The sequence below is a fragment of the Salvelinus namaycush genome, unplaced genomic scaffold, assembly GCF_016432855.1.
Source record: "Salvelinus namaycush isolate Seneca unplaced genomic scaffold, SaNama_1.0 Scaffold516, whole genome shotgun sequence".
Lineage (NCBI taxonomy): Eukaryota > Metazoa > Chordata > Actinopteri > Salmoniformes > Salmonidae > Salvelinus > Salvelinus namaycush.
In genome coordinates, this window is record NW_024061216.1 from 21,639 (window position 1) to 48,763 (window position 27,125).

Genomic DNA, 27,125 nt, shown 5'->3' on the forward strand with positions numbered 1-27,125 from the left:
GAGTTCCGCCAGTCTGTCTGCTGTAGAGTTCCGCCAGTCTGTCTGCTGTAGAGTTCCGCCAGTCTGTCTCCTGTAGAGTTCCGCCTGTCTGTCTGCTGTAGAGTTCCGCCAGTCTGTCTCCTGTAGAGTTCCGCCTGTATGTTGCTGTAGAGTTCCGCCAGTCTGTCTGCTGTAGAGTTCCGCCTGTCTGTCTGCTGTAGAGTTCCGCCAGTCTGTCTGCTGTAGAGTTCCGCCAGTCTGTCTGCTGTAGAGTTCCGCCAGTCTGTCTGCTGTAGAGTTCCGCCAATCTGTCTGCTGTAGAGTTCCGCCAGTCTGTCTGCTGTGGAGCTCCGCCTGTCTGCTGTAGAGTTCTCTAGAGTTCCGCCTGTCTGCTGTAGAGTTCTCTAGAGTTTCCCCGTGTCTGTCGGCTGTAGAGTTCCGTCTATCTACTGTAGTTTGTCTTCTGCATTGTTTGCCAGGCGTCTGATCATGCCATTGTATCTGTAGAGAGCTGGACTTCACCCTCTTCAGAATAAATGATTAGCACCCATTCTGCTTTCACCAGCTTTTGATCTTGTATGTGTATGTTTGAGCCTGTCTGGTTCTGCCTTCCCCCCCAGGTGATGGTGCCGCCCCCAGGCCGGAGCCTGAAGAGGTGACCCCTACCCAGCCTCAAGGCCCCATGGGAGAGGAGGCTGCTCTGGTGGAGCAACTGCGGAAGGTGAACAACACCCGACAAACAGATTCTCCCGCCTTTTGACCAAGCCATTAGGGCCTGGAGTTTCTACTGGGTTCCTTGGCCCATATACATAAAGCATTTCAGAGAAGTGCTGAAATAGAATCAGTCTTTCCTTTCAGATCATAATTAGATGGACACGGGATCTGATCCTAGAACATCACTATTACTCTAAGATGCTTTATGAGCCCAGGTCAGATCACAAAGTCAGGAAAAACTCCTGGCCCTACTTGTGCTAATCCCCCTGAAATTGTGTCCTGCTCTATTTTGTAGAACATAGAGTCGCGTCTGAAAGTGTCCTTGCCCAGCGACCTGGGAGCAGCACTGACCGACGGGGTCGTCCTCTGCCATCTGGCAAATTATGTGCGGCCACGATCCGTACCCAGCATCCATGTGCCTCCCCTGCTGTGGTGAGTGTTTGTGTGTGCACTTTATGCGTGTGCTGTGCGTGCATACCATACGTGCATTAGTGAGATGTCAGTTTTAGAATGAATTTAGTCAGTCAGGAACACTACACTTCAAGCATATCAATACAACAATGCTCCTTTTTACTTTGCCATACATTTGCATTTGGGTTATGATCAGACACTGCTTATGTCCCAAATTGCACCCTATTCCCTACATAGTGCACTACTGTGACCGTAGGCCCTGGTCAAAAGTAGTGCACTATACAGGTAATAGGGTGCCATTTGAGACAAGCCAATGTCGTTGTGCTTATCGTTGTCTCTGTCCATCAAGCCCAAACTGACGATGGCCAAGTGTCGGCGGAACGTGGAGAACTTTCTGGAGGCGTGTCGCAGGATCGGGGTTCCACAGGTAAGACCTTCACACTAGTTGAATAAAGGACTGGTATACAACTCACTAGTCCTCATGCTAAAACGTCTGTGTGTTTGTGATGGGTTAGAAAAAGCATGTGATACAAGAGAACCTGTACTGACGGACTGTTCTTCAGATTTTAATTTGCTAGTAGCAGACGGTGACATCACCAATGTAATTAAATACCTAAAGGCTACTGTCAGTGCAGGTTTTTCTCTTCTGTCATAAGATTTCTTCCCTCTACTACTCTGCTTTTTGTATCAACACTAAAGTTTAGCCTAGTTCTCTGTCCCTGCTCTTTTTATCAGCTGACTCCAGGTAACTCAACTGGCAACCTGCAGAGCTTTTGTAAACTTGACTTGGAGAGCCGCTTGCCTGTTACTAACAGTAGCTTTCTCTTTCTGCTCCTCCGCTCTTCTTCCTTTTAACCGTAACACTTCCCCCTCAAACTCATCTTCCATCTGTCCGTCCAAACACACAACTCCCCTATCTATGTAATTGTATCCTTTGCCTGCCCATTCTCTCCCCTGCTTCATCGCCCATGGGACAGGAGAGGCTGTGCACAGTGGAGGAGGTTCTGGATGGCCGGGGAGGCTGTGTTTACTGGACGCTGGGGGTCCTGCTTTCCATGGCTCCTCCCCCCCTCCTAATGCCTTCTCCCCTGGCCCAGCTGGCAGGCTTCGCCCTCTTCTATCTGTCCACCATGTCTGTGCTGTGTGCCCTGTACTGCAACCTGGTGCCCCACCTCTGAACTGTCTGTCTGGACCACACAACCCCTTCCTCACCTTACCCAACTGGCTCTCCACCACTCGTACACACACATGCGCGCTCACACACCACTCGTACACACACATGCGCGCTCACACACCACTCGCACTCCTACGCGCTTCTCATTTCATATTGCGCCGACTCCCATCACCACAGCGGTATCCATTCAGACGCAGCAGAACTCGACAAGGGAAAAACGCAAGAATGAGAGTGGACCTCTCTGTCCCACTCTACCATAACAAAGAGGAGCGCTCGCCACTGCCTGGTTTGCCATCCACTGAAAAGGGAACAACTCCATATGCCAAAAGCCATATAGTAGGTTTTATCTTTTGTTGTTCCAGTTGTTTGTTGGGGAAGGTTACTTGCTTCCACTCAAGGAGTGGCGAGGTGGACCTTCAATGCTCCCTCGTTACCCTTCTGTGATGTACTGGCACTGCCCCCATTGAGAGAGACAGCGAGACCCGGAGGTTGCTATGTTGTCAATGAGCTGTCTGCTACTGTACCTACCTACTGAACCTCCTTCTGTGCCTTAAGTTTGTCCGCCTGCCGACGTGTGTGCGTGTGTTTTTTAGATGGAACCTTCCCACCCGAAAGCGCTTCCATTGCACAGATAACATCAAAGTAGGAGTGCTTGTCATATGTAGCCTACGTGCTTCCTCCTCCCCGACTGCCTCTGAGAAGAAACAACCACGAGTAATCTGACCATTCAACGCCCTATCGCTTCTCTTCTTTCCTGACTCGAACACGGCTTCGCCTTAGCTGCAAAGTCAGTCGGACGTTTTTGCCTAATCAAGAAGAGAGCAGGTAGCCGAGGGTAATTTGTAAGCCTTTGAGTCCTTGCTGACGCACAATCAAGTATCCTACAGGCACCTTTTTCTCCTTGACTGTCTGTGATCGAGCCCCCCTCTGTCCTAACGCTCATTTTGTGGCTCCGGGGTGATGTTACCCCTAGGTACAGATCTAGGATCTGCTTCCCCTTCCCCAATCCTAACCTAACCTTCCCCTTCCCCAATCCTAACCTGAAATGCTCAAATCAACCTACATTTTACATGTCGACATTAGGTAACGTTGTTGAACGTGATGTTATGAAAATGCTTTTAAAACATATGATAGGTTTTGGAGCACCTAGCACAAGCTTGGAAAGATGTGGCCACAGCCATATTGAAAAAAACGTCATGGGAATGGTAGAGCGTCTGCACCGAACTGTACGCATGGCTTTTTGTTCAAGAAGTGAATAAACGAAAAGCTAAAACTACCAATTTGAGATGGAACAACAATAAAACAATAACAATCATGTTAACAAGACTGTATTGTCCTGTCAAAAAATCCACTTGCATAAGTTTTGAGCTTAGTCAGATGTAGGCTATATAATTGTAATTTTCACATGGGCAGGGGCATCGGATCTACTGTTTCCCGACATTAGTAAGGAGCTAAATACATGACGTCCACAATAGCAAAGCAGTTAGCTAGCATTGAATAAACTTGTATAGTCCAGTCAATAACCCAATTGCACATGTGTTTGTGTTCATTCAGCGAGCAAGGTCTAGCTGTGTGAGGCATTACAGTAGTTTAGACGGGCATCGATCGTACTGTTAGCCATCAAGCTAGCTAAGAGCAAAAAGCTTAGCAAACCGCATGGTAGTGCCCACAACAATAGTCACTTTTGTAGGCACATGGTGTACACTATGCATAAAACAGTATTCAATATGGTTTGCAGTGAGGGACTTCAGATGTGCCAAACCTAAGCGAGGCTAGCTGGGCTAGAAACAGCTGACTAGTAAAACAAGTATTCAGTTAATGCAAGCTAACGTTAGCTACAGACATGTAGGTTGTTAAATGTCCACTCCTATTAAATCAATTGCAGCTAGTAGTCAGACTTACCACACGATGCTGCCAGTATCCATAGTAAAATTCTGAACTGTCGCAAGCTGTTCTGATAACATCGCTAGCTAACTAACAAAATATCCATCAATGATAGCTGAGCTTGGAGTGGTTTTGGTCTTACTACCTAGCTATGATAGCCCAACTTGCACAAGTTCATTTTTTACTTAACTATGTAAGTCAGTTAAGAACAAGTTCTTATTTACAATGACTGCCTACCAAGAGGCAAAATACCTCCTGTGAGAATGGGGGCTAAAAAATTATAATGTAGGACAAAACACACATGACGACGAAAGAGACAACTACACAACATGACAGAAACACATGACAGCACAACATAGTAGCAACACATCATGACAACATCGCCACATGGTAGCAGCACAAACATGGTAGATAACAATAGATCGTGTTAAGCAACCACAAGTGTCAGTAAGAGTGTCCATGATTGAGTCTTTGAATGTTGAGATTGAGATAAAACTGTCCAGTTTGAGTGTTTGTTGCAGCTCGTTTCCAGTCGCTAGCTGCAGCGAACTGAAAAGACGAGCGGCCCAGGGATGTGTGTAATTTGGGGACCTTTAACAGAATAGGACTGGCAGAACGGGTGGAGTATGTGGAAGATGAGTGTTGCAGTAGGCATCTCAGATAGGGGGAGTGATGCCTAAGAGGGTTTTATAAATAAGCTTCAACCAGTGGGTCTTGCGCTGGGTATACTGAGATGGGAGTATAGAGTGCAAGGATGTGTCCTATAAGGAGCATTGGTGGCAAATCTGATGGCCGAATGGTAAAGCACATCTAGCCACTCGAGAGCACCCTTACCTGCTGATCTATAAATTACGTCTTTGTAATGTAGCATGGGTAGGATGGTCATCTGAATTAAGGTTAGTTTGGCTGCTGGGGTGAAAGAGGAGCGATTACGATAGAAAAAAACAACTCTAGATTTTACCTTAGCCTGCAGCTTGGATATGTGCTGAGAGAATGACAGTGTACTGTCTAGCCATACTCCCAAATACAATTTATAGACATGTCTGGAAGCCACTCAAGTTCACACGGCACGCAGTAGTCAATGAGGCAATTTTCTAATGTTTTTGTTGTACTGGTTTAAGGGTTTGAACTTGCTTCTTTATCACATTTGGTTATCAAAAGCCCTTTTAACTTACTACAATGTTTCACTTTGTCTTTAACCTTTAGTAGGTAAAATGCTAAACTGACCCAAGATCAGTGTAGGGGCAACTTCACTCTACCCCCATTTTGTGTCTCTGGTGTGTGATGAATGTGTTTAACACTAGCCTGGTTCCAGATGTGTTTGTGCGGGTAAGATGGCACAAACAGATCTGGGACCAGTCTATGTAGGCACAAGCTGTGGTAACAATCAGCCCCAGGATATGGCAGGACTACAGTGCCTTCCGAAAGTTTTCACACCCCTTAACTTTTTCCACATTTTGTCACAAAAACTTATTGATTTCAGCGTTAAATTTTTAATTAAAAACATAATTCCACTTTAACATTATGGGGTATTGTGTGTGTTCCAACAAAATGTGGAAAAAGTCAAGAGGTGTGAATACTTTCTGAAGGCACTGTATATCGCAATGAGTGCTCTTATACCGTTCTATACGAAGACAAAGCACATATTTTGTGAGACAGAGTGAATCTGTGGTTTGTTCCAAATAGGACCCTATTCTTTATAGTGCACTACTTTTAATCAGATTCCTATGTGCCCCCTGGTTAGAAGTAGTGCACTCAATAGGGAATAGGGTGCCATTCGGGGGACGCAGGCTGTGTGTGTAGTTTGTTGTTGGTCTATGCTGAATGACAAGGAGTAATGTCTCCTCTGGCTCTGAAGAGCGGTGTGTATGTTCTCTCTGTCAGTGGTCTGTTTGCTTCCAGTGTGTGTAACCACGTGTCTATCTCTCCTGTGTCTTCTGTTGTTGACCTTTCAACTCTTTCCCAGAGCTCCTCCTTTCACAATAAAATGAACCAAATATTTGGTGTGACTTCCTTCCTCTTTGCCGCCTGTCTTCTCTCCTCGCTACTTCTGCTTGTGTTCAGCTTGTTCTCTCTCTCTCCTGCTCCCTCCATATTTGCTCCTGTGGGATATGTTGTTCAGTGGGTGTCTCAGTTCACAAGTCCCTACTTATTGTAACCCTGTGCCTGTGTTTGCACACCTGCTCCCTGCTCCGCTTCCATGCTCTCCTCAAGGTCATGCCGTTTGGATCCCATTCACCTCCTTTTCCATCTTATGTTGAGTTTGTCTTTCCATTTGTCTTGATTTCTGTTATCTTTTGGTAGTTTGTTATTATTTACCCATCCATTGACATACCCTTTTTTGTTCTCCCGTTTTCCCTCCTCCCTTTGTTGTCTGTGTGCGTGTGCTCTTCATCTGGCCTCAGACCCAGCTGTGCCTGCCCCTCCACATCCTGGAGGAGAGAGGGCTCCCCCTGGTGGCCGGGATGGTACGTGCGCTCCTGGAGCTGGCCCCGCCCAAATACACAACCTCCCCTGCCACCACCACTAACCCTCTGGCCATGTAGGGCAGCAGAGTTCCACACTCACTCATGGATGGACAGATACAGGACCCACCCTCTCGCTCTCCGAATGTACGTTATATGGCTTTCCCTCTCGACCACCCCCCACTTCCCCTCAACCCTAGACCCCCCCCCCCCCCCCCCCCCTCAACCATACAGGGTCACCCAGCCTTCCCAGACAGGTCTTCCCCAATGAAGAGAGAAGAGGGAGCACGAGTACGTCAAAGAAAGGGATGACTGTCTCTTCCTCTGTGTCCTCACACAGACTGCTTACGACTTGCAGCCTTACGGACGAACAGATGGACAACCGAGATTGTCCCAGACAAACAGTCAGTTGGACGGCGAGTAAGAGTGGTTTTTTATTTTCTATTATTAGTCATTTGACTTCTCTCTCCATCCTCCTCTTATCTATGTTCAGTAGGGGTTGTTTTATTTTCTATTATTATTTCATCTTATTTTTCATATTCCTTTTACTTTCACATGTTAGATCCTTGCATGTCAGAGGGGTTGGGTGGGTGTATGGGGAAGGGTTAGGAGACTAGGAAGTTGTCGGTTGCATAAGTAACCTTTTAAGGTCATGTGCTACAAAGAGCAACAATAACGGTGGTGGTCTGTCGTCATGGGAACATTGATGCTGCCAACACTTAAAATGAACCCGTCTTTTTTTTGTTTTGTTATTGTGGTCAAATCACGAGCTGGCTGAATCAAAAACCGATGCTGGATTAGAGAGAGAGAGGGCGCTCCGGGAATCTACGCTTTATACTTTCTCAAAATGTGTACAAAACATTACGAACACCTTCCTAATATTCAGTTGCACCCCCAGAACAGCCTCAATTCGTCAGGGCCTAGACTCTACAAGGTGTCGAAAGCATTCTACAGGGATGCTGGCCCATGATGACTCCAATGCTTCCCACAGTTGTCAAGTTGGCTGGATGTCCTTTGGGTGGTGAACCATTCTTGATACACACTGGAAACTGTAGAGTGTAAAAAAAACAGCAGAGTTGCAGTTCTTGACACAAACCGGTGAGCCTGGCATCTACTACCATACCCCGTTCAAAGGCACTTCTTATATCTTATATCTTCTTGCCCATTCACCCTCTGAATGGCACACATACACAATCCATGTCTCAATTGTCTCAAGTCTAAAAACTCCTTCTTTAACCTGTCTCCTCCCCTTCATCTACACTGATTTGAAGTGGATTTAATAAAGGATCAGCTTTCACCTGGTCAGTCGGTCATGGAAAAGGAGGTTTTCTTAATGTTTTGTACCCTCAGGGTCATTATACAGAAGTGGTGCAAACTGGGACAAAAAAAAAATCGCATTTGTATCCTATTTTTCCCCAACTTTCAGCACACGTCTTCCAACATATTTCAGGTGGACATATATACTACTCACACACTTTGTTTGTATTGCATATTTGAAATATTTATCTGAATTTACCTTAACCCCCCCCCCCCCGCCCCAAAAAAAGTGTTATTACAAAACACAGTGAAAAAGTTGCAATAAAGGAAGAACTATGCACAATAGTGATTATTTTGATTAACCTTCCATTATAGATTCATTGGAGAAATATTTTGCAAACCAAATTGACAAAATAACAGGCGTTTCGGTGGCAAGGGTGTCAATCATAGACATAAATGGAGGACTCCGATAGATATAACTCGTTTCAGTATAGACATTACCATTGAGGGCTTCCACTATTTAAAAGTAGTCAACTGTGTGGGGATTCCTATGGGTTTGGAAGTGATCAGCCAATGATCAGAGAGCATTGGCTTCTTCAAATTGGGTTGCCTATTGTTTGTAAACCAAAGAGTAAGGTAATATCCAGAAGCCAAGACCAAGATTTCTACCAGGACTTTGTTGGTCCCAAGATCCAGACCCAGTGAGTTGAGACCATGACAAGTTAAAGACCGAATGTGGTCTTGGGGGGGGGGACTCAGTCAGGCTTTCAATTTACTCCTGAACATTCTAGTAGTATAATGCACAAGGTGCAATTTTGAAAGTGGGTACATGGTGGTCCTCTGTAGCTCAGTTGGTAGATTATGGCGCATGCAACTTTAAAATGAAGATGGCCTCAATGGCACTGCCCGTGCTGTCACAGATGCCATAATGGCATAGATACAAAGATGAAACCTCTGTATATCTCCATGGTGTCAATTGTTTCGGTTGTGACTTTTTCAGTTTGACTTATTTTGAACATCAAATGAGGTTGGTGGCACCTTAATTTGGGAGGACGGGCTTGTTGCAATGGCTGGAGCGGAATGTATGGAATGGTATCAAACACATGGTTTGTTGCCATTCCATTTGCGCTGTTCCAGCCATTTATGAGCCGTCCTCCCCTCAGCAGCCTCCACTGGCTAACATATTGCTAGCTATCTTTAATTTCCACATCTTCTTACGTTACAGCCTTATTCTAAAACATACAGTATTTTTTCACCTCATCAATCTACACACAATACCCCATATTAACAACGCGGAAGCATTTTTTTTGTTTTAAAATGTATCTAAAAAAATATTTTTTAATGAAATATCTTATTTACGTAACTATTCAGATCTTTTGCTATGAGACTCGAAATTGAGCTCAGGTGCATCCTGTTTCCATTGCTCATCCTTGAGCTGTTACTACAACTTGAATGGGCATGATTTGCAGAGGCACACACCTGTCTATATAAGCTCCAACAGTTGACAGTGCATGTTAGAGCAAAAACCAAGCCATGAGGTCGAAGAAATTGTCCGTAGGGGAAGGGTACCAAAAAATGTCTGCAGCATTGAAGGTCCCCAAAAACACAGTGGCCTCCATTATTCTTACGTTTGGAACCACCAAGTCTCTTCCTAGAGCTAGGAGGTGACCAAGAACCCAATGGTCATTCTGACAGAGCTCCCGAGTTCCTCTGTGGAGATGGGAGGACCTTCCAGAAGGACAACCATCTCTGCAGCACTCCACCAATCAGGCCTTTATGGTAGAGTGGCCAGACGGAAGCCACTCCTCAGTAAAATGCACTTGACAGCCAGGGTTTGAGTTTGCCGAAAGGCACCCAAAGGACTCTCAGACCATCAGAAACAAGATTCTCCGCTCTGATGAAACCAACTCTTTGGCCTGAATACCAAGTGTCACGTCTGGAGGAAACCTGGCACCATCACTAAGGTGAAAGATGGTGGTGGTGGCAGCATCATGCTGTGGGGACATTTTTCAGTGGCAGGGACTGGGAGACTAATCAGGATCGAGGGAAAGATGAACAGAGCAAAGTACAGAGATCCTTGATGGAAACCTGCTCCAGAACACTCAGGACCTCAGACTGGGGTGAAGGTTTACCTACCAACAAGACAATGACCCTAAGCGCACAGCCAAGACAACGCAGGACTGGCTTCAGGACACGTCTCTGAATGTCCTTGAGGGGCCCAGCCAGAGCCTGGAATCTCTGGAGAGACTTGAAAATAGCTGTGCAGCGACGCTCCCCATCCAACCTGACAGAGCTTGAGAGGATCTGCAGAGAAGAATGGGAAGAAACTCCCCAAATATTGGTGTGCTAGGCTTGTAGAGTCAAGGCTGTAATCGCTGCAAAAGGTGCTTCAACAAAGTACGAAATAAAGGGCCTGAATACTTAGGTAAATGTGATATTTCCATTTTTTTATACATCTGCAAAAATGTTTTTAAAAAACTGTTTTTGCTTCGTCATTATAGGGTATTGTGTGTAGATTGATGAGTGGGAAAAAGTCATGGGGTCTGAATACTTTCTGAATGTACTGTATGTACATCCCAAAAGCGTACTTTACACATTTCTTGATATATGAGATGTTTGGTACTGACACTATTTAAAAATAGATGAAGATTTACCAACTTGCTCAAAAATGTTATCGGAAATGTTTGCAGATAGACTACTCACCATGTGGTCATGCTGGAGAGGGGTGCAATCCCAACACCTGGTGATATTTGTAGGAGTTGCTTAAGGCACAGTCTTTTATTGTGTGTGTTTAGTTAGTGATGTCAAAATGTGGGACAGCATTCTTTTTTTGGAAAGATGTTTAAAAATAAACAACTGCTTATTAGATCAGTATCTTTCAATATAATAGAACACCTCTCAAAAGAAATGTGTATAAACAATTACTTTGTACTATAATAATTTAACAATATATTTGGTATTGCCTTAGAACATATTGTGATGTATATAGATGTCCTAAGTTTGGAGACTTAGCTTTTTATTTTTTTTATATATATATATATATTTTTTTTTTCGGGGTGGGATTGCAATTTGCACCGCTTCTGTAGAATCACCCATGTATAAAGCTGTAATTCATGTGTTTTTCCACAAGGAGTTGCGTTCTCGTGTAGCTACATGGATTGGACGATGTCCCTAAGCGCTGGGCCAGGGAAGTAAAATAAAAAGTACTATAAGAAAAGAAAACAGGCCTCTTAAAAGGTTAGCGTTACGAGTGGGATTGGTTCAAGCTGATCCTAGACCAGCGTTTACAGGCAACTTCTTCCTTGAGCACAGCTCAGTCAAGTCTCTAATCAAGGGTGTATGTATGGGCAGGTTGACTGACAGCATATGGGCAGGTTGACTGACAGCATGACATCAAGGCCTGCAACTTTGCATTAGTATCTGTGTTTTTATCTTGCAGTAACGGTTATTTCTTATTGTAGTCCACTCTACTGATGAGCTGTTGGGGCCGGCCAGGTTCTGGGGCTAAGGCACTGGGGATAAACATACACTACCTTTTTTATTTTCTACAAACAAACGTTTCTTTTTTTCTTGTATTTTTTACAAACCACCTCATCACCTTCACATTTGAGTTCAACATGGTGTGTTGAGACCGTAGACAAGTAGTAGTGAATATGACAGTGTCTCCCTCATGCACAGAACTCATCTTTTTATCACTACATGTAGCCAAGTTTGTATGACATTCAAATGGATCTACAGATTTAACTATTGACAGTGTTCAAGACACCTTTCCAATTCTTCTCATGATCAAGTTGTTTTTGGTGAATTGTTCAACCACATCTTAAAGACACAAATGTGGCTCTTGCTACACACACAGGTGTGCATATTGCTAATTTGGTCTGGCAGCGGTTACAGTAATCTGCCAGACCGGAACAGTATTTATTTGTCACTAGCGCTGTCCTTAGTGAACCCCATTGACAAGGTCGTGTTCATTAGGCACCAAACAGAAGAAAACACACTGAAACAGGGATTACCTGTACTTGTCCAATAAGAAACATTGCAGTTCAGTTGCATGCCCTAATGAACATGGCCCAGCTCTACTTAGAGCAGTGTTACCCACAGAAAGTCAGGTTAACGGACTGACTCTTAGTTCTAATGAGGCAGACACAACCTCTCGTTCCCAGGGAGGGGGATGAGGGAGTGCTAGCCTTAGAGCTGACAATAATACTCTGGTGAAGACTGACCCAAGGACCACTGATTGATGGGGTCGGGGATCTTGTAGGCAGATTCCCAGCCTCCCTTTTCAGAACTCTTATCTAAAAGAAAGCTTCTGAAGTGAAAAAATATATCAGAGGTATGTTTTTGCCATTTTAACTTTGTTTTTGATAAGACTCAGAGTTCTGAAAAGGGAAGTTAAAGGTGATTTTAAATATATTATAAATGTTTTGTTTAGATATTTTCACCCCTCCTAACTTATGTCGACTGACTTGGGCTTTCTCCAGCAGAAATCATGTGCCCCTACTGCTGGGTCTGGACCCTGTGACATTTGTACAGTAAAATAGATACATTCCATATGTTTACAAGTAGGTACCAGATAAAGAGAGGACCTTCTTTCATGACCGCAACATGGTCTTTTTAACTTTTTACACCGTTTGCTGAGAAATTGTCCCTGAAAACATGTACAAAATGGAATTATTATTTTCTGGAATTAATATTTGGAATTCTTTAAAGTGCATTAATAAAAGTTACCCATTTCAGTCTCATGAGTACGCTTGTTTATTACCATTCTTGCCCTTGTGTTAGACTGCATATAAGTAAGAACCTGGCAATGGTGGTAGTAGTATTCAAAATGACCATGCCAACTTTACTCTGTTAAAGAAAAAAAAAAGCTTTTCTCATTGAAGATATATTTGCCTACAGGCCAGTGTCGACTTAGATTGTCTGTAATCAGGAATTGAACATTGATGAAAAGTAACATGTCTGTATTGAGATTTTTTTTGGGTTTCCTTTCACTGGAGCTCTTGAAGAAGGGACACCTCACTTTTTCTTCTTTCCCTTCTTTCCCTCCTTGGACTTGGGCTTCTTGCCTTTCTTATAGGGGCCCAGGCCGCGTCGCACTAATGTTCCCCTCCACCACGACTGGATCTGCAAGTGACAGACAGGGAATAAGAAAATGATTTAGTGTAATGAACAAAAGAAGAGGGGAGTACAGTTGTGAACAAGATGCATGGCATTAAACACTGCACTGCCACTGGATGTGATTGGTTTCCTTGCTGGGCAGGTGGTGGTGATTTATTAAAGATTGTTCAATGATTACCTTGGTGGCTGCGTCTCGCTCCATATGTTCCTTCTCCAGCTTCCTGCGTAGGGCCTCTTTCTCCATCCTGTCCTCGATGACCACCTGCTCAATGTCTCTGTACTGGAACAGAAGAAAGTACAAAGACCGAGTCAATATCCAGAGTACAATTTCTGTTCCATACGGGTATACTTTCTAAAAGCGGCAATTTGCAGTCTATTTTAGTAAAAAGCTATGTATGGAAACTCATTACATGGAGCTCCTGATGAACAGTTCTTGTGCTGACGTTGCTTCCAGAGGCAGTTTGGAACTCGGTAGTGAGTGTTGCAACCGAGGACAGACATTTTTACGCGCTTCTGGACTCGGCGGTCCCATTCTGTGAGCTTGTGTGGCCTAACACTTCGCGGCTGAGCTGTTGTTGCTCCTAGACGTTTCCACTTCACAATATGAGCACCTACAGTTGACCAGTGCAGCTCTAGCAGGGCAGAAATTTGACAAACTGACTTTTTGGAAAGGTGGCATCCTATGACAATTCCACGTTGAAAGTCGCTGAACTCTTCAGTAAGGGCCATTCTACTGCCAATGTTTGTCTATGAAGATTGTGTCACAGAACAATGAGACAGATATTTCACCAGATGTGAAGCATCTGCTTGGCGTTTCCACTCAGTACCAAATATGGTAGTGAGAGGAAGCCCACTGACCTGCAGTTGGAGAAGGTGGATTTTGGACGACATTCTGCACATTTTCTCCTTGATGAAACATTTGATCTCAATACAGTTTTCTGTTCCCAAAACTACAATCTGTTATGAACAGAGTGGACTATGTTTTGTAGACTTTGCAAAAGGGTAAAAGTTTTTTAAAATTGCGTTGTTTAGGAGTGCAAGGGTGAATTGAGTTATTGCACAGGCGCACTTCACAGAGTAGGCGTTCCCCAACGGAAATATGCAGATGCATGCTAGAACGCGCCAATATATTGAAAACGACAGACTGTGGTCTATCTCGGTTTAGTTATAGAATCCACTACTTTGAAGGGGTGTCCACATACTTTTGGCTATGTAGTGTACAATTCATTTAAAAGTTTAAAAAACGTATGTAGCAACTGCAGATTTCCCCTTTAATGATCTGAGGACTTGTAATAACAGTTTATTTGCAGGTGGGATGTGCAACTCAATAATAGGACGGTGTTCGTAATGTTTGGTATACTCAGTGTATATCAGGCCTACTATCCTATTCATTACCTAGTGTCAGTGCGCTAAACCGTATACTACAGAAAGAAATGGGTTGTGAGCCATGCAGACCAGGGTTGTATTCATTAGGGCACACCGAAGCAAAACATTATTCAACGGAAAATGAAAACTACTGTTTCTTTTTAGAAAAGTCCAGGTGGTCCCTCCCCATTTCAGTCTGTTTTTCCCTGTTTGGTGCCTAATGAAATCAACCCAGGCTTTGTCCTCACCTTCTTGGCCAGCTCCTGGAGCTGGGAGAGATTGTTAGCTTTTTTGTTCCTCAGGCTGTTGAGTTCCTGCTGCTTGTCCTCCATGTCTCTCTCATAGCGCTCCATCCACACCTCCAGCTTCTCATCCAGACTCTGAGAGGTGCACACAAACACACATTGTTGCAGCTTCACCTGACAGACAAATATGGCTCTGCTGACGGCCGCTGTCCACTGTTTTGTGGTTCTGAAAGTCAGATTTTGCAGTGATTTGATCTGCAGCTATTCGTGGTGCTAAATCCCAGCTATGGCCGCTATTGCTCTAGAGACAAGGGCTCATCAATTTCTTGTACAGCTCCCACAACACATTTTTTGTGATTAAAAATGTTTTAATTGGTATTGCTGTCGTAAAGGTTGCCGAACCCTGAATAGGTGCTAGGGATTGATTTGGGATTCTACTATTGCAATAAAATAACAGCATTTAGATGGCAGCTCAAAGAATGTACCAAGTCATCCTACTACACCCAATATACAATATCGGTCAAAAGTTTTAGAACACCTACTCATTCAAGGGTTTTCCTTTATTTTTAACTATTATCTACATTGTAGAATAATAGTGAAGACATCAAAACTATGAAATAACACATATGGAATCATGTAGTAACCAAAAAAGTAAATAGCCACCCTTTGCCTTGATGACTGCTTTGCACACTCTTGGCATTCTCTCAAACAGCTTCACCTGGAATGCTTTTTCAACAGTCTTGAAGAAGTTCCCACATATGCTGAGCACTTGTTGGCTGCTTTTCTATCGCTCTGCAGTCCGACTCATACCAAACCATCTCAATTTGGGTAAGGTCGGGGTTTTTGTGGAGGCCTGGTCATCTGATGCAGCACTCCATCACTCTCCTTCTTGGTCAAATAGCCCTTACACAGCCTGGAGGTGTGTTGGGTCATTGTCCTGTTGTTTTTTAACACTTTTTTGGTTACTACATGATTCCATGTGTTATTTCATTGTTTTGATGTGTTCACTATTATTCTAGAATGTAGAAAATTCTGTAGTGAAACACCATCCCATCTGGTTTGCGCTTAGTCCCACTATCATTTGTTTTTCAACAGGACAATGACCCAACACACTTCCAGGCTGGGTAAGGGCTATTTGACCAAGAAAGAGAGTAATGAAATGCTGCATCAGTTGACCTGCCTCCACAATCACCCAATCTCAACCCAGTGGTTACTACATGATTCCATATGTGTAATTTCATAGTTTTGATGTATTCACTATTATTCTACAATGTGGAAAATAGTAAAAAATAAAGAAACCCTTGAATGAGTAGGTGTGTCCAAACTTTTGACTGGTACTGTAAGTATTCAGACTCTTTACTCAGTACATTGTTGAAGTACCTTTGGCAGCGATTCCCACAGCATGATGCTGCCACCACCATGCTTCACTGTAGGGATGGTGCCAGGTTTCTTCCAGACATGGCACTTGGCATTCAGGCCAAATAGTTCAATTTGGTTTCATCAGAGCAGAGAATCTTGTTTCTCATGCTCAGAGTCCTTTAGGTGCCTTTTGGCAAACAGGCTGTCATGTGCCTTTTACGGAGGAGTGGCTTCCGTCTGGCCACTACCATAAAGGCCTGATTGGTGGAGTGCTGCAGAGATGGTCGTCCTTCTGGAAGGTTCTCCCATCTCCACAGAGGAACCCTGGAGCTCTGTCAGAGTGACCATCGGGTTCTTGGTCACCTCCCTGACCAAGGCCCTTCTCCCCCGATTGCTCAGTTTGGCCGGGCGGCCAACTCTAAGAAGATTGTTGGTGGATCTAAACTTATTCCATTTAAGAATGGAGGCCACTGTGTTCTTGGGGACCTTCAATGCTGCAGAATTTTCTTTGGTACCCTTCCCCAGATCTGTGCCTTGACACAATCCTGTCTCGGAGCTCAACGGACAATTCCTTTGACCTCATGGCTTGTTTTTGCTCTGACATGCACTGTCAACTGCGGGACTTTATATAGACAGGTGTGTGACTTTCCAAATCATGTACAATCAAATGAATTTACCACAGGTGGACTCCAATGAAGATGTAGAAACATCTCAAGGATGATCAATGATAACAGGGTGCACCTGAGCTCAATTTCGAGTCTCATGTCAAAGGGTCTGAATACTTATGTAAATAAGGCATGTTTTTTTTTTAAATAAACAAAATAAAAAAATTGTTCACGTCATTATGGGGTATTGCGTGTAGATTGAGGATTTTTTAAATTTAGAATAAGTGTAACGTAACAAAATGTGGGAAAATCAAGGGGTCTGAATATTTTCCAAATGCCTTGCCAGGTTCTCAGGTAGCCTAGTGGTTAGAGCGTTGGACTAGTAACTGAAAGGTTGCAAGATCGAATCCCCGAGCTGACAAGGTAAAAATCTGTCGTTCTCCTCCTGAACAAGGCAGTTAACCCACTGTTCCTAGGCTGTCATTGTAAATAAGAATTTGTACTTAACTGACTTGCCTAGTTAAATAAAGGTTAAAATAAAAAATATGTATTATTTTGACCTAAATTGCTTTTGTTTTAGAGATGAGTACTGAATTGGATTTAAAATTGTCCCATACGATAAGGGGATCTTCTATACCTATTAGAGGTCGTCTGATTAACTAGGGCCGATTTCATGTTTTCATAACAATCGGTAATCGGCATTTTTGGACGCCGATTACATTGCATTCCACGAGGAAACTGCGTGGCAGGCTGACCAGCTGTTATGTGAGTGCAGCAAGGAGCCAAGGTAAGTTGCTAGCTAGCATTAAACTTATCTTATAAAAAACAATCAATCTTCACATAATCACTAGTTAACTACACATGGTTGATGATATTACTAGGTTAACTAGCTTGTCCTGCGTTGCATATAATCAATGAGGTGCCTGTTAATTTATCATCTAATCGCAGCCTACTTCGCCAAACGGGTGAAGATTTAACATAAGCACAATAGTTGCACGAATGTACCTAACCATAAACATCAATGCCTTTCTTAAAATCAATACACAACTGTATATTTTTTTAAACCTGCATATTTCGTTAAAATAAATTCATGTTAGCAGGCAATATTAAATTGTCACTTCTCTTTCGTTTTATTACAAGCAATGTCAGGGTATATGAAACAGTTTGGGCCGCCTGGCTCGGTGCGAACTAATTTGCTAGGATTTTACATAATTATGACATAACATTGAAGGTTGTGCAATGTAACAGCAATATTTAGACTTAGGGTTGCCACCGGTTCGATAAAATACGGAACGGTTCCGTATTTCACTGAAAGAATAAACATTTTGTTTTCAAAATGATAGTTTCCGGATTTGACCATATTAATGACCAAAGGCTCGTATTTCTGTGTTTATTATATTATAATTAAGTCTATGATTTTATATTTGATAGAGCAGTCTGACTGAGCGGTGGTAGGCAGCAGCAGGCTCGTAAGCATTCATTCAAACAGCACTTTCCTGCATTTGCCAGCAGCTCTTAGCAATGCTTGAAGGACAGTGCTGTTTATGACTTCAAGCCTATCAACTCCCGAGATTGGGATGGGAATACTAAAGTGCCTATAAGAGCATCAAATAGTCAAAGGTACATTAAATACAAATGGTATAGAGAAAATTGTTGACGCGTCATAATTTCTATAATAACTACAACCTAAAACTTCTTAACTGGGAATATTGAACCACCAGCTTTCATATGTTCAGAGCAAGGAACATAAACGTTAGCTTTTTTACATGACACATATTGCACTTTTACTTTGTTCTCAACACTGTGTTTTTGCATTATTTAAACCAAATTGAGCATGTTTCATTATATATTTGAGACTACATAGATTTTAGTTATGTATTATATTAAGTTACAACAATACTAAATGAACACTTTTATTTTAATTGTCATTATTACATACACATATATACACTGCTCAAAAAAATAAAGGGAACACTTAAACAACACAATGTAACTCCAAGTCAGTCACACTTCTGTGAAATCAAACTGTCCACTTAGGAAGCAACACTGATTGACAATAAATTTCACATGCTGTTGTGCAAATGGAATAGACAACAGGTGGAAATTATAGGCAATTAGCAAGACACCCCCAATAAAGGAGTTGTTCTGCAGGTGGTGACCACAGACCACTTCTCAGTTCCTATGCTTCCTGGCTGATGTTTTGGTCACTTTTGAATGCTGGCGGTGCTTTCACTCTAGTGGTAGCATGAGACGGAGTCTACAACCCACACAAGTGGCTCAGGTAGTGCAGCTCATCCAGGATGGCACATCAATGCGAGCTGTGGCAAGAAGGTTTGCTGTGTCTGTCAGCGTAGTGTCCAGAGCATGGAGGCGCTACCAGGAGACAGGCCAGTACATCAGGAGACGTGGAGGAGGCCGTAGGAGGGCAACAACCCAGCAGCAGGACCGCTACCTCCGCCTTTGTGCAAGGAGGAGCACTGCCAGAGCCCTGCAAAATGACCTCCAGCAGGCCACAAATGTGCATGTGTCTGCTCAAACGGTCAGAAACAGACTCCATGAGGGTGGTATGAGGGCCCGACGTCCACAGGTGGGGGTTGTGCTTACAGCCCAACACCGTGCAGGACGTTTGGCATTTGCCAGAGAACATCAAGATTGGCAAATTCGCCACTGGCGCCTTGTGCTCTTCACAGATGAAAGCAGGTTCACACTGAGCACATGTGACAGACGTGACAGTCTGGAGACGCCGTGGAGAACGTTCTGCTGCCTGCAACATCCTCCAGCATGACCGGTTTGGCGGTGGGTCAGTCATGGTGTGGGGTGGCATTTCTTTGGGGGGCCGCACAGCCCTCCATGGGCTCGCCAGAGGTAGCCTGACTGCCATTAGGTACCGAGATGAGATCCTCAGCCCCTTGTGAGACCATATGCTGGTGCGGTTGGCCCTGGGTTCCTCCTAATGCAAGACAATGCTAGACCTCATGTGGCTGGAGTGTGTCAGCAGTTCCTGCAAGAGGAAGACATTGATGCTATGGACTGGCCCGCCCGTTCCCCAGACCTGAATCCAATTGAGCACATCTGGGACATCATGTCTCGCTCCATCCACCAACGCCACGTTGCACCACAGACTGTCCAGGAGTTGGCGGATGCTTTGTAAGGGAGGAGATCCCTCAGGAGACCATCCGCCACCTCATCAGGAGCATGCCCAGGCGTTGTAGGGAGGTCATACAGGCACGTGGAGGCCACACACACTACTGAGCCTCATTTTGACTTGTTTTAAGGACATTACATCAAAGTTGGATCAGCCTGTAGTGTGGTTTTCCACTTTAATTTTGAGTGTGACTCCAAATCCAGACCTCCATGGGTTGATACATTTGATTTCCATTGATAATTTTTGTGTGATTTTGTTGTCAGCACATTCAACTATGTAAAGAAAAAAGTATTTAATAAGAATAGTTCATTCATTCAGATCTAGGATGTGTTATTTTAGTGTTCCCTTTATTTTTTTGAGCAGTGTATATATAAAAATCGTCCGATTTAATCGGTATCAGCTTTTTTTGGTCCTCCAATAATCGGTATCGGCGTTGAAAAATCATAATCGTAAATAGTCAGTTATAAATACTTCTGTCCTAGTTAAAAACAAGTTGTCAGGTGCCTCCCGGGTTGCGCAGTGGCCTAGGGCACTGCATCGCAGTGCTAGCTGTGCCACCAGAGTCTCTGGGTTCGCGCCCAGGCTCTGTCGCAGCCGGCCACGACCGGGAGGTCTGTGGGGCGATGCACAATTGGCCTAGCGTCTCATTGCGCTCCAGCGACTCCTGTGGTGGGCCGGGTGCAGTGCGCGCTAACCAAGGGGGCCAGGTGCAGGTTCACGGTGTTTCCCCCGAGACACTGGTGCGAGACACTGGTGCGGCTGGCTTCCGGGTTGGAGGCGCGCTGTGTTAAGAAGCAGTGCGGCTTGGTTGGGTTGTGCTTCGGAGGACGCATGGCTTTCGACCTTCGTCTCTCCCGAGCCCGTACGGGAGTTGTAGAGATGAGACAAGATAGCGATTGGATACCATGAAAATTAAATTTAAAAAAAGTTCTCATCCATTAGGCTTTAACTACATTTTCAATATCCTCGCCCACGTGGAAATTCTGTAAGAGTAATATATATGCCAAATATTTGATGCTCCGACTGCAATCTGTCCCCTATCAACACTAACTTTTGGTGCCAGAGAGAAAGTAGTCAAGACGACTAAATTGATTGAGCCTCTGCCATGTATATCTCACTAGGTCAGGATATTTAAGCCTCCATATATCCACTAGTTCCAATATATCCATGATATTCGGGATTTCCTTAAGTGTATGAAGGGGATAGTTTGTAGTGTCATTACCTTTACGGTCCATAGCGGTATTTAAAACCGTAATATAATCTCCCACCATGATAATACAGTCTTGTATAGCTTGTATGGTTGATAAACTATTATATATATTTTCAAAGAAGCGTGGATCATCATAATTTGGTCCGTAAAGGTTAATGAGCCATATCTGTTTATGGTCCAATAACATATTTACATTCACCCATCTACCTTGATGATCTGTTTGGACAATTTGCACATTCGGATCAAAATTACTGTTAATTAATATCATTACCCCTTTCGAGTTTCTTTGCCCATGGGAGAAATATATTTCGCCTCCCTAGTCCTTTTTCCACACAACTTCATCTAAAATAGTTGAATGAGTTTCCTGTAAACAATATATATTAAACTTCTTCTCTTTTAGCCAGGTAAATACTGATCGTCTTTTCTTATTATCTGCTAAGCCATTAATTATAACTGGCTATACTTATTTCACCATTTACCATATTGAGATACAAGTTTCAAATCTATTTATCATAATATATGTTTGTAAACTCACCATTTAAAAGTACCATAGTGATTGAGTGTCCATATAGCTATACCATGATATTTGCATTGCTACTAAGTAAATCTCCAATTGTTCCCCACTATTCAGTTGTTCCATCACTGAGCCCAACTCAAGAAAGAACTTGATATACAGTTGAAGCTGTTTGAGAAGGCATGCAAAACGTAGCAATAATAGGGAGATTTGATTAACCATTGTCACGTCCTAGCTGATGAATCTCAGCTACACCCCAACGGTCCCCCGTTGTGACCATATTCCCAAGCATCTCTGTGTTGTCAGACCTTTGCCACCAGGGCCACAATAATATGCCCCCTCTCTGATCGTCCGAGTGTGACCCCCTCCCCATTGGTTACTGCAGCTAGTGTTGCCAGCACTGCCACTGCCTGGGTGGGGACACCCCACTGGAATCTCCACCAGTTAGGTACAAGGTCTTCAAGGTTCTCATTAGCAGCTTTGAGAATTTCCTTGTATATTATGCTCTCCCATCAGGGGGATTTGGCTTTGTAGGACCAACCCTGCCAGGCAGGCTCAGAATCTTGAGTGTGTGGTGCTGCTTTAGTAGTAGGTCTCAGACCACATTCATCTTTCTGATTTGGCTGCGTATAGGCTACTTACGGTAGGTCCATAAAACAGATAAGGTATGGGTCGCTCAGGTATAGGGTTGGGGATAGGCCAATAAATAAATCAACTACATGTATGATATATTTTAAAATGTATATCCTACATCTGCACAAAATTGAAAGCTCTCATAACCCCTGCTCACAAGCACACATGGGCTCTGGGATTTGCAACCACCATCCTTTTTCACTCACTCAACTCCACACTTTTCCAAACACAAAAACACACACCCCACCATCCATCACAATACTCCAGCACATACCCACCTACTGTGTCCTCTGTGTTTTATCTCTTCCATGTTGATTCAGTACTTTTGTGTTCCAGTTCCTTGTATTTTAAGATGTACAATTTAGTTAATTATCCTTTCTTCAATGCTATCTTATCAATTCATAAAATACAATAAATGGAAAGTCTAATACTAATTATTTTTCCAACATTCCCTACCTAGAATGGTATAGTGTAGTTGTAGTTTATTTATTTAAATTGTTGTATTTTATTGCTTTTTTAGATATTTTTTTAAATTACAATCCCGACCATGGCTAATATTGAGTGTTCCATTATTAGAATCCTCTATGGGAACTTTGTAATATTTAGAATAGCCATGGAGTAGTCTGTGTCTCGGAACATTTGGTTATCAATATACAGTTTATAGACTACGAGAGCTACACTTTTCCTTTTTAATATCTTCTCCTTGAAGATTGGGTACAGAGCTTTGCGCCGTTCTGCAATTTCCTTCGGAACTTATCATTCATGCCTATTTTCGTGCCAGTGAGTCTTTTACCCAGGCTTTCAACCATTATTTTATCTTTAAAGAAAGCAAATTTGGCAAAGATTGGGCGCTCATATCTCGGGTCCTCTCTGTCCGAAACAGTGTACACGTTCAAGTTGGATTTTGTCAACAGCTTCGCGTGGCTTCTGAAGCGCTGTAAGAAGGAATTCCTTCACCACATTTTCAGGAACTTCTCCTTTTTCTTGGATAGCAGTAAGTACCATATTTTCTCTCATAGATCTATTCTGTATGTCAAGTAAGGCTTCTCTCAGAAAGATGTTCTCCTTTAAGTTCATTTAACGTCCATTTCAATCTTATTGACTGTCCCTTTAAGCTTGTTTGTTTCTTTCTCCATTGTCGCAGCTTTTTCGTCACTCGTCTCGAGGCTCGCCTTCAACTCCTTTATATCTTTCCTAACTGATTCAAGTATGCAGTTTGTCGTCGATCGATTTTAACAGATTGGTTTCCACCCTTACCATTCCCGGTAGTGAAAAGCATAAATCGTCTGTGTCCGTCAGTCTCATTTTCTTTTGGAGATTGGTTCTCCTTGTTTACTCTGTCATGTTTGGTGTTGCTTGTTGTTGTAATATTTGTCGATACATTTCTTAAGCCTGATGAGTTGTTTTGTGTTATCCAGATTGAAGGTTATTACCCACGAGTATGTAAAGTTCTAATATTTAGTCTTACAGATATTGAATATTATGATTTTATCTTGAGGCAATCTGCACCGCTGTGTAGAGTCTGCCATCTTACCTCCGTTCCCATCTAGTGGATTTTTTTTTAACACCGGCTATTTCTTTTCACTTTGTCATACAGGCCAGGAATATGGAGTGAATGCAATGTTGTTGATCTCTTTGTATTTCCAAGTATTGGGATCATGTTATGGGTATGCTTGTCACCGGCAGGAACTGAGGAGTTTGTTAGGATCAAAATAAATATGAAAGAAGAAAAGCCCAGTTAAAAAGTTACAGAGAAACCCACCTCAATCTTCTGTGAACAACTACACACATTTTTATGCAAAAGACACCAGAAGGGCTTTCCAAGAGGTGTTGACTGTTCCTGAGTGGTCTAGTCTCAGTCCTGAATTAAATCTGCTTTAAAAAAATCAGAGACGAGGTTTAAATATCGCTTTCCGTCAATGATCCCCAACCAAATGTAATGAACTTTCGCAATTTTGACAAAAACAATGGATATATTTTGCCCTAAGAGTTGTGCAAAGTTGGTAGAATTCACAGCTGTAATGTCTGCCAAAGGTGCTTCCACCAAGTATTTAAGATTTACGTCGGCCTCAGCCCGATCAAATCCTGCCAGTCTGCACAGCGCGATATCCATCCAGAGCATATCGGACTGATTTTTCTCTACCACATCTCCGGATTCCTACCGCAAGCTCTGAAACTTTACACCGGATCATCGCAGCTAGCTAGCTGCTATCCGAGTGGCTACAACTGGCTAACGTTTCTGTCCCGAAGCAAGCACCAGTTAGCCTGGAGCTAGCCTCGAGCTAGGCCCATCTCCTGGCTAGCCGCAGAGATCCATCAGTCAATCCCTGGGCTACAATACCTCTTTTGCAAATTGGCCTGGACCCCTTTACTGCCGACACGGATCCACGCTGATCCATTACAACTGGTCTGCCGACGTAACCGTCCGAGGGGGTTTCTACAGGCTCTTCCGTTGCGACGTCCCCCTGAGGCCCATCTGCTAGCCTGCTAGCCCCGGCCTGCTAGCTGTCTGAATTGCCGTGTCTTCAGCTCGCCAAGTTACTCAATGGACCCTATGATCACTCGGCTACACATGCCTCTCCCTAATGTCATTATGTTGGTTAGTGATTATTGTCTTATTTCACTGTAGAGCCTCCAGCTCTGCTCAATATGCCTTAGCTAGCCCTTTTGTTCCACCCCTCACACATGCGGTGACCTCACCTGGCTTAAATGGTGCCTCTAAGAACAAAACATCTCTGATCGTCACTCAATGCCTAGGCGTACCTCCACTGTACTCACATCCTACCATACCCTTGTCTGTACATTATGCCTTGAATCTATTCTTCCGCGGCCAGAAATCTGCTCCTTTTACTCTCTGTTCCAAACACACTAGACGACCAGTTCTTTTAGCCTTTAGGCGTACACTTATCCTACTCCTCCTCTGGTGATGTAGAAGTTAACCCAGGCCCTGCAGCCCCCAGCATCACTCCCATTACCCATGCACTCTCATTTGTTGACTTCTGTAACCGTAAAAGCCTTGGTTTCATGCATGTTAACATTAGAAACATCCTCCCTAAGTTTGTTTTATGCACTGCTTTAGCACACTCCGCCAACCCGGATGCCCTAGCTGTGTCATAATCCTAGCTTAGGAAGGCCACCAAACATCCTGAAATTTCTATCCCTAACTATAACATTTTCCGACAAGGTAGAAATGCCAAAGGTGGCGGAGTTGCAATCTACTGCAGAGAGAGCCTGCAGAGTTCTGTCATACTATCCAGGTCTGTGCCTAAACAATTCGAGCTTATACTTTTGAAAATCCACCTTTCCAGAAACAAGTCTCTCACCGTTACCGCTTGTTATAGACCCCTTCAGCCCCCAGCTGTGCCCTGGACACCATATGTGAATTCATCGCCCCCATCTATCTTCAGAGTTCGTACTGTTAGGTGACCTAAACTGGGACATGCTTAACACCCCGGCCGTCCTACAATCTAAGCTAGATGCCCTCAATCTCACACAAATTATCAAGGAACCTACCAGATACAACACTAAATCCGTAACCAACCTCTTAGATATCATCCTGACCAACTTACCCTCTAAATACCTCTGCTGTCTTCAACCAGGATCTCAGTGATCACTGCCTCATTGCCTGCGTGCGTAATGGGTCCACGGTCAAACTGACCACCCCTCATCACTGTCAAACGCTCCCTAAAACACTTCAGCGAGCAGGCCTTTCTAATCAACCTGGCCCGCGTATCCTGGAAGGATATTGACCTCATCCTGTCAGTAGAGGATGCCTGGTTGCTCTTCAAAAGTGCTTTACTCACCATCTTAAATATGCATGCCCCATTCAAAAAATGTAGGACTAAAAACAGATATAGCCCTTGGTTCACCCCAGACTTGACTGCCCTTGACCAGAAATGTGCATCCTGTAGCACTAATTCCAAAAAGTTGTGGGACACTTAAGTCCATTGAGAATAAGAGCACCTCCTCCTAGCTGCCCACTTCACTGAGGATAGGAAACACTGTCACCACCGTTAAATCTCCGATAATCGATAGTTTCAATAAGGATTTTTCTACTGCTGGCCATGCTTTCCACCTGGCTACCCCTACTCCGGCCAACATCTCAGCACCCCCTGCAGCAGCTTGCCCAAGCCCCCCCCCTCCCTCGCCGCCTACCCCACCCAAATACAGACAGCTGATGTTCTGTAAGAGCTGCAAAATCTGGATCCCTACAAATCAGCTGGGCTAGACAATCTGCACCCTCTCTTTCTAAAATGATCTGCCGAAATTGTTGCAACTCCTATTACTAGCCTATTCAACCTCTCGTATCGTCTGAGATCCCCAAAGATTGGAAAGCTGCCACGGTCATCCCACTCTTCAAAGGGGGAGACACTCTAGACCCAAACTGTTATAGACCTATATCCATCCTGCCCTGCCTTTCTAAAATCTTCAAAAGCCAAGTTAATAAACAGATCACTGACCATTTCGAATCCCACCGTACCTTCTCCACTATGCAACCTGGTTTCCGAGCTGGTCATGGGTGCACCTCAGCCACGCTCAAGGTCCTAAAAGATATCATAACCGCCATCGAAAAAAGACAGTACTGTGCAGCCGTCTTCATTGACCTGGCCAAGGCTGTCGACTCTGTCATTCTTATCGGCAGACTCAATAGACTTGGTTTCTCAAATGACTGCCTCGCTTGGTTCACCAACTATTTCACTGATAGAGTTCAGTGTGTCAAATTGGAGGGCCTGTTGTCCAGACCTCTGGCAGTCTCTATGGGGGTGCCACAGGGTTCAATTCTCGGGCCTACTCTTTTCTCTGTATATATCAATGACGTCGCTCTTGCTGCTGGTGATTCTCTGATCCACCTCTACGCAGATGACACCATTTTGTATACATCTGGCCCTTCTTTGGACATTGTGCTAACAAACCTCCAAACGAGCTTCAAAGCCATACAACACTCCTTCCGTGGCCTCCGCTTTTAAATGCTAGTAAAACTAAATGCATGCTCTTGAACCGATTTCTGCCCGCACCCTCCCGCCCGACTAGCATCACTACTCTGGAC

The 27,125-nt window shown here is 43.8% G+C and overlaps 1 protein-coding gene and 1 long non-coding RNA gene across 2 annotated transcripts; one reads left to right on the plus strand and one right to left on the minus strand.

Moving 5' to 3' along the window:
- Window positions 1-1,111: 1,111 nt before the first annotated feature.
- LOC120041718 lies at window positions 1,112-6,841 on the plus strand. Its single transcript, XR_005475929.1, has 3 exons — window positions 1,112-1,125; window positions 1,454-1,531; window positions 6,568-6,841. It is a non-coding gene; the product is annotated as an uncharacterized LOC120041718 (long non-coding RNA).
- Window positions 6,842-12,871: 6,030 nt separating this feature from the next.
- On the minus strand, window positions 12,872-23,624 carry LOC120041721 (dynein regulatory complex protein 9-like). The gene is made up of 4 exons (XM_038986585.1): window positions 23,613-23,624; window positions 14,616-14,747; window positions 13,181-13,282; window positions 12,872-13,008 (listed from the first exon to the last, which is right to left on the minus strand). The coding sequence occupies exons 1-4, from the start codon at window positions 23,622-23,624 to the stop codon at window positions 12,901-12,903; spliced, it is 354 nt and encodes a 117-aa protein (XP_038842513.1). The 3' UTR covers window positions 12,872-12,900.
- Window positions 23,625-27,125: the final 3,501 nt, after the last annotated feature.